The 17,832-nt window shown below is 39.8% G+C and overlaps 1 protein-coding gene and 1 long non-coding RNA gene across 2 annotated transcripts in view; both read right to left on the reverse strand.

Annotated features, from left to right (window-relative positions):
* Positions 1 to 271: 271 nt before the first annotated feature.
* LOC146713009 (uncharacterized) lies at positions 272 to 9,566 on the reverse strand. Its single transcript, XR_014917568.1, has 2 exons — positions 5,377 to 9,566; positions 272 to 5,297 (listed from the first exon to the last, which is right to left on the reverse strand). It is a non-coding gene; the product is annotated as an uncharacterized LOC146713009 (long non-coding RNA).
* Positions 9,567 to 10,755: 1,189 nt separating this feature from the next.
* Positions 10,756 to 17,832, reverse strand: part of LOC146713010 (uncharacterized) — a 16,002-nt gene continuing 8,925 nt past the window's right edge. Inside the window, exons 2-3 of the mRNA XM_085446357.1 lie at positions 17,144 to 17,235; positions 10,756 to 15,541 (exon numbers count right to left, since the gene is read on the reverse strand). Coding sequence (XP_085302483.1) covers positions 13,793 to 15,541; positions 17,144 to 17,161 — 1,767 coding nt within the window. The 5' untranslated portion in view covers positions 17,162 to 17,235 and the 3' untranslated portion in view covers positions 10,756 to 13,792. The remainder of the gene's footprint in view (positions 15,542 to 17,143; positions 17,236 to 17,832) is intronic.

Here is a 17,832-nt window from a genome sequence, read left to right on the forward strand (position 1 = left end):
TGCTAGGGGCAGTGGCGTGTCCAGCGGGGTGGCCTGGGGGGGCACAGGCCACCCCCCCAACCAGACCGGCCACCCCAGGTGCCACCCCAAAGGCAAAACAATAAAATTCAATCAAATATCAAATGTCCGATTATGTTTTCACGGTGAAGCTCAGATATCCGAGTGTAAGTGAATGCAGCATCGGCTTCTGTGCTATGTGCATCACGTTAGCAAAGGTAGGAGAGCCAAGCACGAAAGACGGCACTGCAGGAAACAATTTTTCGGTGAAAGAAAATGAGGACAGAATAAATGTCCCGGTAAGTAATATTAAGTTTGCTGAGTTTAGTAAACTTCGGTGAAATTAGAATACCAAGGAAAAAATAACACTTAAAGAATTATTGCAGCCATGGAATATATCAGACAGTATGCTACTGAGGGCAGCTAACATAAGAGTTATGAGTTATAAGATATAATCTAAGTCGTAACATTGCTGTATGGAGTTGCAGGTTAACATAACTGGACTGGCCATCGGGCATACCGGGCATATGCCCGGTGACTTATTTTTTATTTATTTTTGTAAGGGCATGAACAATGAGAGGTGGTGGATTGGCCAGATGCAGGTCGATGTGTAAAAATAACTCAGGTGTTTGGTGGTGGCTATGGCGGGGCTTCCACAGAGGCCAGCAGGTGGATGAGGGAAGGGGAGGCAGGAGAAGAGACCCGAGGCAGCCGCCGGTCCTAGTGTCAGGTGAACTGAACTTCAGGTAAGAAGTTATGACCTGCAGTCTATCTGGGTCAGATATAAACCAAGTTTAGGTGGAGTTTATTTTCGTTGTGCTGACTTTTTACCGTCAGTTGCAATAACTCATACTGCGTTCTAGCCAGCTTGACGGAGTTTTTATACAGCTGGGTGGGTGCTATGATGTTACTGATAGTGAACTTTATTTTATTCATAAGGTTAGTTAGTAGAGTTGCCAACGGCTCCTTAAAAAATGGAATGGTCCCTCAATCAGAGAAAATATTACACGTTTCGTATTGAGCTGAGAAGAGACGCAGTTTGTCCCGAACTTTAGCTAGAATGGAAAAAGACACAAAGCTGGAGTTATTCTGTGTTTACGCTGCACAGCTGTCTCTTCTTCTCTCATTCTCCCCCCTCCCTCTCCTGTTTCTACTTCAATCATGAAACTGATCAATGATCAGCTGATCGGCTTTTCTCTCTTGTTTATTTATCGCCCACTTTGCACCAGAAAGAGAAAACCAGCGGATGTCGCGCTAAACAACAGCAGCACGTTTAAGCTTGATCAGCTGTTGTTAGAATTTATTTAATATTAATTTTTAATATCAGCTGATGTTTGCTGGAGCCACAGCTGTAAAGCTGCTGGTCATGATGTCAGTTTGGATATGTGGTGAGAGGGAAACATGAAGATGAAACCAGGAGATGTCCTTACTGAATCATCAGAGCTGTGATGGAGAAACAGGTTTACCTTTTAGGTGACATGAATGAGTTGAAGGGAAGTTATGAACTGTTTCTGAGAGAAAAATAACACCAGGATCCTTTTCTAAGTAGCTGACAGCTGGTAACTGTGCAGGGGCGGGTCTAGCAAAGTGTTGCCAGGGGGGCAGGTAGGGCATTAACAGGGAGAGGTGGGGCACAAAGAAATACTTTTCTTTCTTATTCTCATTTAAAATATCTAGCTTTTATTAAATAATTATCTAAATCTTACAACCAAAGTTTTTATCTGACATAAATGTATAGAAATCATACATATACCAACAAGACGGTGTACATATGGAAAAGATATATATAAATTTTATAAAGTTTGTAAATGTCTTGTGTGAAACTTGTATGAAAAGCATACAAGAGTAAAAACAGATATAAGATCCCTTGAAAGATTATATAATGAATCTTGTATGTTTTGGATACTTACTAAAACAATATATGAAAGTAATGAGAAAGTGGCCACTTTCATGAGTTAAGTCATATAAGTTTTTACTATTTCTTTTCCATATGGGACTGTCACAACAGCATTTGTTTTCATTCAAAGTCTTTATGGCTTTACTGCCTGGTGGGCCGGTCTGTAGTCAAAATGCCAGATTTTCTGTCCCAGTCCAGCCCTGCAGGTTAATACTGGCAGTGTCACCATGCCAGCTGACTGTATTTCATCATCAGCCAGTGTTGTTCTTGATCAATATTACCAAAGTTTACCATAAGGCAGCATAGAAAGTATTTACTTGCTTTCAGGTTTTATTCAAATGTTAGTCTTTTCATTTGTTTCCCCACTTTTTTCCTGTTTCAAAATCAAACACCAGTTTGTGAGAAGATTATCTTCTTTTTTTAATAGGCAGATAAAGTTTTGCATTGGAATGGCTAATTTGTCAATTGTTTGTTACAAATGTTCGTATTTCAATATTCAAAAATGTTTTTGCCCAAAACATATGTGCACTATATGTCAGTAAAAATACTATGCAAATATTGCTGTCCTTGACTGCTGAATAAACACTGACTGATTGTATCTCTTGTACTTTATCAACACAGTATCTAAAAACTTTGCACCGTAGTGGTTAAAATCTCATTCTAATAAGAGTTAAAAGCGCATTCGGTTATTAGGTTTATAGGATTATTGAATTATGGTTAACGGTTGGTAGAATTTTTTTTAAACATTATCTGCCAATTACATCTGCCACCCTTCTCCAAATCTGTGCCCCTACCTGGCCCCCCCAACAAAAATTTTCTAGACACGCCACTGGCTAGGGGGCAGGTTAGCTTCACGGAGTGTGTCGTCATAGTAACTCACTCAGAATTAATTTAAACTCGCTTTGTGAAACCGGAAACCCAGAGTTTTCGTTCACTCAGGGTATACTTACTCAGAGTTTGCACTAAACCGGCTTCCTGAAATAGGGCCCAGGACGGATTGTAGGGTAGCAAACATCGTCGGAAAACATGTTTTCAACACTGCAGGTTACCTGGTGTGTAATGTTCTTATTCCTCTATGAATAAAACATCAAGAATTGCTCCTGGTGCTAGCTTCAGCTAGCTGTTTATTATTCTTTCTACCACGATCACTTCTTCTTCTATTCTGTATATCTTATTGATTCCAGAGCGCCCCTTGTGGGTAGCTTCAACAATAGCAACTATCATTACATGGTGTAATGCTTTTCAGCTAAAAAGAAACATGATCTGACTCCTACCTAACTATATAAAGAGTAACTGAAGGTTAAATGCAGCCAACATGTCCTGTTTTCAGCCAGGCACTTACACCTCCGCTCAGCTGCGTCTCAGCCACCATCGCTCTGACAGCCAGGATGCTAGAGCCAGAGAGGCGAGCTGGAACAAACCATTTTGGGAGGGGGGGAGGTTATCTATACTTTTGTTGCTAAAGTGTTACGTCTCAACCAAGTACTGTATGCTTGTTATATTTTTAGTAGTGTGTCACACAAACAGCAAATATTGTCAAAAAAGTAAGAAATCTTTGCGGGTGATTTGATTCATTTTGGGGGTGCTGAATGAGACGCAGACCTTCACAATAAAACAGGAAACAAGAGATCCCTCTAGGTCGCAGACTAGACACAGAACTAAATACAAATACAGGCCATTTACCACTATAAATACATTTTACTTACTAACTATAAAAGAACAAACTGAGAAAATATTCAACTACTACTAGAGAATTATCTTGATTTTTTATAACAAGTTGAACAAATAAAAACACTTTTTCACCATGTCAGTGGCTGCTGGTTTGTTTCCAAACACAAACATCCTGCACTGAAGGTCAGACACTGAATGATGTGCCAGCTGTTATCAGGCTGAGGTTGTGGTTTAATCTTTATTTTCATGTCAATTCAATAACCAAACCACAACAAAATAAAATTTCTGTCCCACGCCTTCATCCTGTACATCAATGATATATGTAAAAAATCTGAGATTTTACAGTTTACACTTTATTTGTGGATGATATAATATTTTCTGTACTGGAGAGAATTTACAGCAGCTTTTGGGAATTGTCATAAGTACTGCATAGGTACAGAATTGCCTATGAAAAAAAATGTTGACACCAGTTGACATGATAGTCAGTCACATTAAAATGTAAATAAAAAGTAGAAAAATAATCCTAAAAATGGTAAATGGCCTGTATTTGTATAGCGCTTTAGTACTCCCTAAGGCTTTACACATTCAGTCATCCACACATTCACACACAGGTGATGGCAAGCTACAATGTAGCCACAGCTGCCCTGGGGCACACTGACAGAGTTCCTAAAAGCAGATGGCACCACATCACATTTACTGTCACTCATCTGAGAAAGAAAGTGTAACAACACTCAAAAGTATATGAAACACACAAGTTACAACTGAGCAAGATTTCAATTTTAGATAAAGAAGCAAAAATACAATTTAATGTTGTAACTTTGATGTTCACCTTCATTCTAACCTCATAAGAGGAAAAGGAAGAGAAAATGTATCACATTTGACATTAACACCATCCTCCCTCATGGTTTACATATGGCCACTAGAGGGAAATGTTGTGCTTTAAACACTAACATGGTTACAAACAGATCATCAGTGTTCTGTCATTTCTCCCACTGTGACCCAAAAATCAGGGTCAGTAGGCCATGTTGTTGTACATGTTGTATTATGTATTAGAAACACATGTGCAGGACAGAGAAGAGAGGATGCACAGGTGATCCTTTCCAGAAGCTTCTTTAATGTATCAAAGAGGTGTGACACACAGGTACAGCATACAACCTTGGAGGGAGAAAGGAAGACTCTTTAAACAGCGTGTCAAACTGTCTGTCTTTCAAGGTCTGTAACTTTGGTTCATACTGTCAATTTAAAGTGAGCATAAAATCAAATGTGAAGAACACTGTAACACTTTGTTTCCTTCACTCCTCTCCTTACATCTCCAGTTAGTGGTTCCCGAACCTTTTTTTTTTCTTGGCCCCCTTTATTTTACAAGAAAAAATGCCTCTCTGTGCTAAATGGGTTTAAAAACATAAAAAACTGTAGGATACTGTTTGTCATTGATTTGAACCGGGGGAACAAATCGTGGCAGGATCAGCCTGATATTATTTGTATCCCACTGTAACTTTACTGTATAAAGAGCTAACATCTCCAAAATGTCAGGAGTAGTTAGTCATTACAACAAGTGTTTGTGAACTAAAAATCAAGAATGTGGGATACTGTTTGTCTGTGATTTGGATAGCCCAGCATGTGCTCCCGACGAAGGGAAAACCAATTCTACAGGGGAGACCTACCTTGGCACTTGTGCAGGTGATCCAGGAGAGACAAACAACTGCTGTCTAAGCGAAAACCTGTAGTGATCCTGTATGTGTCAGAAGTATCAGAACATTTGAGACATTTTTTTCTAAACACTTTGTTTCTGTGGGTTTTAACCCCAAAACATGCTGCACCAAAAATTGGTCTTTTTGTCTCTGTCACAGCTGAATTACAGATGTAAGTCCACACAGACTCCAGCCAGCCTAGTGTCTCCTTCACACACACTGAAACAATATGAAAATGGTTTTGTTAGTAACATGTAAAGCAGAGTTGTTTATTCATCTTTATCTCAGAGACAGTTTAGTTTCTAACAATTAAATGTTACAAGAAACACGAAAAAAACAACAAACATCAAAGTGGAGCAGAGTGACACTGTTACAGCAGAGATACAGGTTCTGTAGTTCTGCTGATCTGACTCTTATTTTGTCATAAAATGTTTTTGTTATTTTCAGTGAATAACAGAATCTGAGTTTCAAACTTGACTCAATGGGATTTAAATAAAGTTTCCAGTAAAGCTGAAAATGACAGATGATGGTAACAGATCTTGCCGACCCTCCAAATGCGCAACACCAAAAAGAGATGATTAAAAGTGTTTCTATACGCTGCTGTTCTTTAACCAGCTCCATGGAATAAAATCAAGTCCTGATAACTGAATTTATTATTCAGAATATACAAGAGAAGGACTTTATTAGACTCTGAGTGACCCCACCCAGTCTCTACACACGGGGAAACTGAACCAGTATGAAAGAAACTCTGCTGCAAACTGTTTGTCTCACAGGAATCGCCCAAGCAGAAGCTTGTAAAACGTTGCTTATGTAATCAGCCTAGAACCAGACTTGTAGTCAAGACCGCCTAATCCGAGACCAAGACAAGACCGAGACCAGAGGGTATCTAGACCAAGACAAGACCAAGACCAAGTTGAGATGAGACTGAGACCAAGACCGAGACAATGCTGCTATGTTTACGGGTGTCAGGTATATTTATGTGTTTTTGCTTTCGCACAGCCCTCCTCACCGCTGTTTACTGTGTCACTCACTTACTGAGAGGACAGACAGATGCTCCACTTGACTGTTGCGTCTCTCACCATCTCGGTTTTTCACATAATGATATTATCCTATATCCTCGCATGTGATTGGCCACAATATGGTGGGATTGGAGCCCAACTGAGCCACTGTATGAGAGCTGAGCATCAAAAGGAAATTAAGTGAGGGTAGAAATGACTGAAAGATTATTAGGCTCTGTTTTGAGTTTTGTTCAAAAAAGAATGACTTCATATAGGAAAAAATAAATATCACCTTAAACTAGTTTTTAATTAAGCAGCAAGGCAGAACAAAGTCGGGCTGTATCAAGACACAGTGACTAAACTCCAATTCAACCAGACCCAGAACTGATCCGGAATTAAAATAGGACTACACCAGTTCAAAATCAGGACTACTTAGAACTTAACCAAAACCCAACCAGAATCAAAACTAGATGATAGTAGCACTAAAAATCATCATAGACCTGCACTACACTTATTTTTTAATTATACCAAAGTCCACTATTTAGATTGAGAAAAGTTTATATAATTATTTAGCCTTGTTGTGCAAACAAGCCTGCAGAACTTAATAAATATAGAATTTGAAAAGTAACAAATGGTATCTAAAAAGAAACACTAGGTACTGGATACATGTTCTGATGAGTTTTGGCAAACAACCATTTGACTAACATGTGTGTCTCACCTGCTCTTGTTCCATCTCTGTTCTTTCCTCATTCTCCATCTCCCTCTCTGCTCCTCTCTCTCCCTCTTTGTGCTGACAATCAAGCCAAACACCAACATCATCAAATATACAGTTGAAACCAGATATTTACACACTCTTCAGATAAAAACACAAACATTGTAACATCAAATCAGACTAAATGTTTATTTTTTTAGATTGATAAAAAACATTTGTTAACTTTTGTATTTTGTATTCAAAATTGAGCCACACTTATGGAGCTCCACAATCCTTTTCCTGGTGTTTTGGTTGACATCTCTTGATTTTCCCATGTCACAGAAACAGGCTCTGTGTTTTGCCTTATATGCATCCACAGCTGTGCCACCAATTTACTCACATGGACTCTACTAACCTATCAGAAGCTTCTTCAGCTCAGAATGGAATCGTCTGGAGTTTTCTTATTAATTAACAATAAACTTAGTGTACATGTACTCCTAAATTTGATGAAAGTGATTAAAATAGACCGCTCCCTCTTTTTATTTTGACATTTAACTAATTCAAAAGATATTTCAACATTTATTTATCTAAAACAAAACAGGTTTACTCTAAATTCATGTTTAACAGTGAATTTTTTTTAAAATGTTTTCTCCATAAAGTATATGTAAACATCAGTATATTCACTGGTTTATAAAACATCAGTATATTCACTGGTTTATAAAACATCAGTATATTCACTGGTTTCAACTGTGAATATACTGCTGTGTATTGAAATTCCTCTTGTTTTGCATAGACTGAACAACATACAAAGCATAATATATAAAATAACATCTACCTGAGTTTTTTCTTTGAAAGAAGCTCCTTATGTCCATTTTTGTGTACATCAGTACACCATTGAAACCGATTTAGAGTTTGTTTAGCCGTGGAAATGTAAGCTAAGACTCTAAAAAATCAGCATTGTCGTTCGTCTTTTTATTTATCCATTTGTTGATTCACTTGAAGAGCAAGTAACGCAACCAAGTGATCAGTTTGATATCAATCTTTTGTGATACACCGTCATACGAATTCGTCAATACGAATGATTTGCTTTGGTACCTGGTCAAACTTAAGCTCTCCTCTGTAAACTCGCAGGCAGCAACTTCTCTCCCCTCACTCACATGTGTAAGTGCTGTTCTCAGTCGGCCCAAAATTCTGACTCTGCAGGAAATCCTTCTACCCTCTCCAATCTTAGAAGAGGTTTACAAGTTTGTGGACAAGGCTAAACGGGCCCAACACTCTAAAGGAAAAGAAAGACAACGCAGAAAATTTCACACCTTGCTTTCAAAAACACATACTCCTCGTTCTGAACCTACACAACTCAGAGAAGAAAACACACCTGAAGACAGTCAGGAGAAATGGGTAAAGAACTTTTCAGACCGGAGTCTCACTGAACCTGAAAAGAGAGTTTTAGCCAAAGCAAGGGGGTAAATTTGGCATGGACGGAAGGGACATGTCCCCACCAATAATTTGATCTCTTTGAGTAAAGAAATCAAACCTGATAGAAGGAAAAAAATGATCTGTCAGCGTCTCATTCACCCAGCGGTGCAGAAACAGTTAAATTACGTTCTCTACTGGAGTCCTACCTCATGTGACAAATATGGCCTATGTGATTGGCTGTGCCTTTCAGGGAGCTCTGTTTAGCTTTAGCAGCGGCAAGCCTGCGCTGCGAGGACCTGCGAGGAGGAGAGGAGGATGGCAGCAAAAAGGAAGAACCTGGATATAAGAAAGTATTTTTCAAAGAAACCTGTAAGTCACTTAAAGTCAAGTTCACTCATAAGATGTGTCCGTCATAATAACGTTACAGGCTATGCTAGGCCTTGGCCCACATCAGTCTAAAAGTGTATGTAACCATGAATAACGTATTTTGGACTAACTGCACAACAGGCAGCACTATTAGTTATCTCAGTCTCAGAGTAGCATTTCTAATTTTGATTGAAACTTTCAGAGAAAACGGCTGCTTTGAGCAAGCCAGGATATTAGTTTACAGAGGTGTACACCAGGTGAGACTGGACAATATAGATGTATGCCAGCAGTTTATCTCAGTTAACGAGAGGAGAAGGCATGTGTTTGGCTCCTTCACATAGTGAACATACAGTTGTTGTGTCCATGTCTGTTGCTGTAACAGTAGTTCATGTTTAGAATAAAAAAATGCCAGCTCACTGATTTGATAGTGTGTCTAAAATGTTGCATAATTTTGCTGAGAGATCTTTTACTTTGTGGTAATCTTAGATGAGTAGTTTTATTGACAAAAACCACCAGATCATTCAGTTTTCCATTAGTGCTAATGTATAAGACATGTTTGTGTACTATAACTGAAGTAATGTTGTTAAACCCTTAAAGTCATATTCTTTTATTGTCGTGACTGTATTTGAAGTTATTTTTTATTTTTGTACGATACCTGTTTTATATGGAATATGGCTGAAGTAAACTGAAGTCTAAAATACTTAGTCATTTGTTTAACAGTAATTTAACATTATATAATTCACAAATAAAACTATTAATTGTAATTTTAAATGGTTTAAAAGCATGTAGAATAACATATGTAGGCAAGTACAGTGGGGCAAAAAAGTATTTAGTCAGCCATCGATTGTGCAAGTTCCCCCACTTAAAATGATGACAGAGGTCAGTAATTTGCACCAGAGGTACACTTCAACTGTGAGAGACAGAATGTGAAAAAAAAAATCCATGAATCCACATGGTAGGATTTGTAAAGAATTTATTCGTAAATTAGGGTGGAAAATAAGTATTTGGTCACCTCAAACAAGGAAAATCTCTGGCTCTCACAGACCTGTAACGTCTTCTGTAAGAAGCTTTTCTGTCCCCCACTCGTTACCTGTATGAATGGCACCTGTTTGAACTCATCATCTGTATAAAAGACACCTGTCCACAGCCTCAAACAGTCAGACTCCAAACTCCGCCATGGCCAAGACCAAAGAGCTTTCGAAGGACACCAGGAAAAGTATTGTAGACCTGCACCAGACTGGGAAGAGTGAATCTACAATAGGCAAGCAGCTTGGTGTGAAAAAATCAACTGTGGGAGCAATCATCAGAAAATGGAAGACATACAAGACCACTGATAATCTCCCTCGATCTGGGGCTCCACGCAAGATCTCATCCCGTGTGGTCAAAATGATCATGAGAACGGTGAGCAAAGATCCCAGAACCACACGGGGGGACCTGGTGAATGACCTGCAGAGAGCTGGGACCAAAGTAAAAAAGGTCACCATCAGTAACACACTACAACGGCAGGGAATCAAATCCCGCAGTGCCAGACGTGTTCCGCTGCTGAAGCCAGTGCATGTCCAGGCCCGTCTGAAGTTTGCCAGAGAGCACATGGATGATACAGCAGAGGATTGGGAGAATGTCATGTGGTCAGATGAAACCAAAGTAGAACTTTTTGGTATAAACTCAACTCGTCGTGTTTGGAGGAAGAAGAATACTGAGTTGCATCCCAAGAACACCATACCTACTGTGAAGCATGGGGGTGGAAACATCATGCTATGGGGCTGTTTTTCTGCCAAGGGGACAGGACGACTGATCCGTGTTAAGGACAGAATGAATGGGGCCATGTATCGTGAGATTTTGAGCCAAAACCTCCTTCCATCAGTGAGAACTTTGAAGATGAAACGAGGCTGGGTCTTCCAACATGACAATGATCCAAAACACACCGCCCGGGCAACAAAGGAGTGGCTCCGTAAGAAGCATTTGAAAGTCCTGGAGTGGCCTAGCCAGTCTCCAGACCTCAACCCCATAGAAAATCTGTGGCGGGAGTTGAAAGTCCGTGTTGCTCGGCGACAGCCCCAAAACATCACTGCTCTCGAGAAGATCTGCATGGAGGAATGGGCCAAAATACCAGCTACTGTGTGTGCAAACCTGGTAAAGACCTATAGTAAACGTTTGACCTCTGTTATTGCCAACAAAGGTTATGTTACAAAGTATTGAGTTGTATTTTTGTTATTGACCAAATACTTATTTTCCACCCTGATTTACGAATAAATTCTTTACAAATCCTACCATGTGAATTCATGGATTTATTTTTCACATTCTGTCTCTCACAGTTGAAGTGTACCTCTGGTGCAAATTACTGACCTCTGTCATCATTTTAGGTGGGGGAACATGCACAATCGGTGGCTGACTAAATACTTTTTTGCCCCACTGTATATTTCTCCTTTTATCACGAAGCCAAGGAAAAAATAGAAGAAAATAAAAGAAAAAGGGCAGGGTTTGGTGGTTGAATTATCCGTCCCCACCAATGCCAAAACTAAATCTACAACCTTGAGCCAAAGGACTCAATTTTGCCATTTCTCCACAACAGTTGCCCATAGTGGATGTCATCAGAGCCACAGAAACCACCATATGGATTAATAAATTATCACAGACAGAAGCAGAGCAAATCAGGATGAATGTCTCAGCCACTCTCTCAAGTGCCAAAGTCCCTCCGTCCAACCTCACAATACAGGAAAAGAAGGCCGTCACTTCCCCGAGCAAAGACCACATCATCACTATTTTACCAGCTGATGAGGGAGGATGCACCGTGGTCCTAAACACTACAATTACCACACAAAGATCACTACTCTCCTCAGTGACAACAATACCTATGGAGCCTTAAACCGAGACCCCACAAGCAGCTACAAAAAGAAAGTTATAGCTTGCCTCTACCTTGAAAAGGACAAAATGATTGACCGCCTTACATATCACCGCCTTTATCCAGGGGATGCTATTAACCCCGATTCTTTTGTCCCCATGATAGAACAGAGGACCTACGATCCGTTGATTCATTGATTACTTTTAAAAAACAGCTAAAAACTTACCTTTTTAAAATTGCTTTTTGTTAACTTTGTTTGTTTTTTGTCTTTTAATCTGTTATATCTGTAGAGCACTTTGTGATGTCTATCTAGAAATGTGCTATATAAATAAAATTTTACTTTACTTACTAGAGAAATCAGACTCATAGCGTGTTAAAACATTTATATTTCTTTTTATTTAATCATCTTCCGGAAGACAGAGACCCCTGCACAGCCCAAACACCAGTTGCAGGATCTCTAACATTAGAATCATAAACTGTGTTATTTTCGTACTTTATACGTCACAGTTTCGATACAAACATTGTTTATATGGCAAAGTTTCTCTATTCTGTCTGGCTTCCTGTATTTATTAATATGCTGTACAGCTCTACACTTCCTGTTTGCAGTCTGGCTGAGCACTTAGTTTATGAGTCAAAAGTGGCCTTGCTTTACAAACCTTCATGATTAAAGTGAATAAAACAATATAATGAGAAAATAAGGATACTAAGGATAATAATTACATGACAATGCGATACCCTGCATTTACGGACTTCCTAAAATCCACAAGGAAGGTGTCCAACTCAGACCTATAGTCAGCAGCATAAACTCTGCCACTTCAAATCTCCCATTTTTAAGTAAGATCATTGAAAAAGCAGTTTCTCAACAGCTCAGTTACTTCTTAAAACAGAATAATTGCTACAATGCCTTCCAGTCAGGTTTTAGACAGAACCACAGCACTGAAACTGCTCTGACCAAAGTGTTTAATGACATATGTCTGAATACAGACAGTGGAAAAATGTCAGTCTTAGTTTTACTGGATCTCAGTGCAGCATTTGATACAGTTGACCACAACATATTACTCAAACGACTGGAGAACTGGACAGGTCTTTCAGGAACTGTACTAAACTGGTTCAAAACATACTTAGAAAACAGGAAATACTTTGTATCAATAGGTAACTTCACATCTGAGCAGACAAGTATCACATGTGGAGTTCCCCAAGGTTCCATCTTGGGACCCCTTCTGTTTAACATTTACATGCTCTCACTGGCACAGATTATAAAGAACAACAAAATAAACTACCACAGCTATGCAGATGACACACACATATATATCACAATGTCATCAGGAGACAGAGGCCCTGTACGGGCTCTTGGTAAATGCATTGAGGAAATTAATGACTGGTTGTGCCACAATTTTCTCCAGCTAAACAAAAACAAAACTGAGGTAATAGTCTTTGGCACCAAAGAAAAACGATTACAGGTCACCAGAGAACTTCAATCTATACACCTAAAAACCACAAACCAGGCGAGAAATTTGGGTGTAATGATGGATGCAGACCTAAACTTAGAAAAACACATTAAGACAATAACAAAGTCAGCTTACTATCACCTCAAGAATATATCAAGGATAAAAGATCTGATGTCTCACCAGGACCTGGAAAAACTAGTCCATGCATTCATCTTTAGTAGGCTTGATTACTTGTATGGTGTCTCTACTGTGTGGATTTGCTTATTCTTGTTCTTTAAGCTCATGTGCAGTGGTGACGGATGACCCACACTGGTCACAGATGTGCTTTTTGAACACACTGTGGAATAGTTCATGTATTTTTAATGCACTTGGTGTGTGGAAACCTCTCCCACATTCTTTGCAGTAGTTCATTTTGTCTCCAGTGTGTCTACGTTGATGTGGTTTTAGGTCCCGTTGATGATTGGAGGTTTTTCCACAAAAGTAACAGAGAAACGTTTTCCCACCACCACAGTGACAATAGGGTTGAGAACTGGATCCATCTGTGTTGCTCTGCTTCTAAACAATGACAGCGTAAGTGATCTCTACCAATGTCCAATTACGTTTTACTGTTTACATTAAAACACTCAGCTTACCGAGCGAAAATGATTCTTCATTTTCCAAAACAGTTCATTCAGAATAACTCCATAGGTTTACTGATCAGACTTGTTCCAAACAATCAGGTTAAAATTACAAGATAAAAAATCAATACTTCCTCACAGTAACTGCACTTGTAGAGTTACTTTCTGGTGTGGATCTGTTGATGTTTTTTCAGGTAATGTGGAGATTTAAAAGTCTTCTCACACCGGTCACATTTATAAGGTCTCTCCTCAGTGTGGGTAAACATGTGTATTTGTAATTGTGCATCGGTTGTAAAAAGTTTCCCACACTGATCACAGTAGGAAAGATCATTTCCAGTGTGAATGCGTAGGTGAATATTTCGGTACTTTTTTTCACTGAAAGTTTTTCCACAAAAGTCGCAGCTGTACGCCTTAATTCCAGAGTGGGTAACTAGATGCTTCTGTAAGTTTCGACTTTGACCAAAAGCTTTACCACACAAGTCACAGCTGTAAGGTTTAACTCCACTGTGGATGAGTTGGTGTTTTTTTAAGTCTCCAGCCCGGGTAAAAGACTTTCCACACAACTCACAGCTGTAAGGTTTAAATCCACTGTGGATGAGTTGGTGTTTTTTTAAGTCTCCAGCCCAGGCAAAAGACTTTCCACACAACTCACAGCTGTAAGGTTTAAATCCACTGTGGATGAGTTGGTGTTTTTCTAAGTCTCTGGCCCAGGTAAAAGATTTTCCACACATGTCACAGCTGTAAGGTTTAACTCCACTGTGGATGACTTGGTGTTTTTTTAAGCCTTCAGCCCGGGTAAAAGACTTTCCACACAAGTCACAGCTGTAAGATTTAACTCCACTGTGGATGACTTGGTGTTTTTTTAAGCCTTCAGCCCGGGTAAAAGACTTTCCGCAAAAGTCGCAGCTGTAAGATTTAACTCCACTGTGGACGACATGGTGTTTTTTTAAATCACCAGCCTGGGTAAAAGACTTTCCACACAAGTCACAGCTGTAAGATTTAACTCCACTGTGGATGAGTTGGTGTGTTTTTAAGTTTCTTTCCCGGGTAAACCACTTTCCACACAAGTCGCAGCTGTAAGGTTTAACTCCACTGTGGATGAGTTGGTGACTTTTTAAGGATCCAGCCTGGGTAAAAGACTTTCCACACAAGTCGCAGCTGTAAGGTTTAACTCCACTGTGGATGAGTTGGTGTCTTTTTATGGATCCAGCCTGGGTAAAAGACTTTCCACACAACTCACAGCTGTAAGATTTAACCCCACTGTGGATGATTCTGTGGTTTTTTAAGTCTACAGCCTGGGTAAAAGACTTTCCACAAAACTCACAGCTGAACGCTTTAACTCCACTGTGGATAAGTTGGTGTATTTTTAAGCCTCGAGCCCGGGTAAAAGACTTTCCACACAACTCACAGCTGTAAGGTTTAAATCCACTGTGGATGATTCTGTGGATTTTTAAGTTTCCAGCCTGCAGAAAAGATTTTCCACACAAGTCACAGCTGTAAGGTTTAAATCCACTGTGGATGTCTTGGTGTGTTTTTAAGTTTTGAGCCAGAGTAAAAGACTTTCCACACAAGTCACAGTTGTAAGGTTTAAATCCACTGTGGATGATTCTGTGTTTTTTTAAGTGTGCAGCCTGCACAAAAGATTTTCCACACAAGTCACAGCTGTAAGGTTTAACTCCACTGTGGATGACTTGGTGAGTTTTTAAGCTTCCAGCCTGGGTAAAAGACTTTCCACACAAGTCACAGCTGTAAGGTTTAACTCCACTGTGGATGACTTGGTGAGTTTTTAAGCTTCCAGCCTGGGTAAAAGACCTTCCACACTCATCACAGCTGTAGGTTTTCTCTCCCTTTCTTCTGTGAGGTTTGTCGGCCTCCTGAGAGCGCTGACTTCTCGCTCCATGTTGGTCCTGGAGTGACAGAGATACAAACAGAGGCAGTGAGTGAAATGCAGTCCTGGGGCCCGTTCTTCGTACGTCACTTACTACATCCAAGATCAAATGACACATCCAAGACCAAATCATCGCGCTAACTCTGAGCTCGCTAATCCGGTTCTCCGAACACACCTGCTGTTGACGATTAGTACAGCTGGATGAAGTAATGTGAGATCACTGGCTGGCACAGCTGCCCTGGGGCAGACTGACAGAAGCCAGGCTGCCATATCGCGCCATCGGCCCCTCTGGCCAACACCAGTAGGCGGTAGGGTAGATTTATCATATCACACTATATTACCCAATATTATATTACATTATATTATATTATAATATGTTATATTATATCCCCTTTCACATTAGAGCCACAACAGGACCCACTAGAACATGGGAACAAGTAAAAGTGAAATATAAGAATATTCTACAGAATGGTAATATTTATCACTTATATTGCTTTTCGTCTCTTGGAAAGAGACCCTGAAATAATCTGTTTGTTTGTTCATAACAGCAACCAAGAAAAGGGCAGAGCAAAAAAAGACAGGTGGTGGTCCTGCACCCCCTCGTCAACAAGTTGGTTAAGTAAATAATACCCTCACGGGAATATCGATATCTCTCTATGAGCACACTGTCGCGCTGAGCTAAAGGATCCTGTCTATCCCGCAATATACGCTGAATTCTGAGTACTCTCCTCATCAATCTTGCACCTTCCGCAATGGGTTGCTCGCGTAAACGAACAGGACATGGCTGCGACAGACTTCCCAAATCCACCTTCGCTTTTATAGCCGTGGTCTCTCATCTTGATTACACGAAGTAATTTGCAATTACTACTCTGAAATATGAATTACATCTGTAATAATCACATACATGTAATAGAATGTTAATAGTACATTTCCCTTTTTTAGGAAATGACCTGTATGTATCTGTGTGACATCAATAAAAGGATCAAGTGCTGCATTATCTTTAGTTACATTGATGTTATTTATTTATGGTGAAACAGTGGTGGAATATCGCTGTTGCTTTCGTATACATGAAGCGGACATACCTGCGTGGCCGCGATCTAATCCTGTTTACATAAAGTAAACCTGCTCCCGAGCAGGTTTACGCTTACGGCTCTGTTGCTATGACAGCAAGTCCCGGATGAGCTTCGGGGAACCGAACTATCCAAGCTCACGCGAAATCGTCAACAATCAAATCCAGCTAACTTACTTAGCGAGGTATGAAGAACGGGCCCCTGGAACAAACTGAAACTCCCTCCATTGGTGGAATCAAACATGTCAACAAACACCTTGTTTGTGTGTTACCATCACCTTCTGGTGATGGTGTCACATTACAATGATGTGGCACAATGAGAGGTACAATTAAAATGACATTAGGAAATATTGATCAGCAGAGAAAATCTTTTATGTCATAAAAATGTTTTGAGTTCAACTGATGATATTGTTGTTTCAATGTGTGTAGATAAAATATGATCTTTGTATTTTCTTGTGACTTCTGTGGTTTCTGATTTTGAATGTAAATTTGGTATATATGGAGGAGCCCAGGATGGAAGCTCTTAACAGAAAACTCTAATACTTTTCTCACCTTTTGTGTTGAAGACATTGTTTCCACTGTAGTGGCTGAGCTGAGTCCAAATGGCTGAAATTGTTCCTCTCCTGCACCACCAGACTCGTCTCCTGTTAATCAGCAAAAAAAGAAGTATATATACACACACATGTACATACACATATATACACACATACATATATACATATATATACATATACATACATATACATACTAGGGGTGCAACGATATTCGTATCGATATTGAACCGTTCGATATAGTGCTTTCGGTTCGGTACGCATATGTATCGAACAATACAACATTTGTAATTTATTTTATCAATTTTCCTTCTAACGATGCTGTCTGTGTTGAGCACTCAGTGAATCTGCGTTCGACTACTCCGCCTAGGCTGCACTGTCCAGCGCAGATCCACTGAGCGCTCAACACAGACAGCATAGTCAGAAGGAAGAGCTCAGGGCAAGCTAGCAAGACAGAAGTTAAGCTCTCCTTGTAACATGGACCTCCACCACTCTCATTCAGATCTGGCGTTTGGAATTATTTTGGTTTTCATGTGACGTATGACCCTGAAGGTAAGCGAGTCATGGACTAAAGTAAAACAGTATGTTGGATGTGCCGTGCAATGCTCAATTACATTGGTGTGAACTAGTGTGTTAGCGCAGTTAGCTCGTTAACGTGTTGGCCGTCTAGCCCCATGCACGGGGCGATCG

This window comes from Copadichromis virginalis, linkage group LG3 (assembly GCF_057382275.1).
Source record: "Copadichromis virginalis isolate Kocher_CV1m ecotype Utaka linkage group LG3, C_Virginalis_male_GT1.1, whole genome shotgun sequence".
NCBI lineage: Eukaryota > Metazoa > Chordata > Actinopteri > Cichliformes > Cichlidae > Copadichromis > Copadichromis virginalis.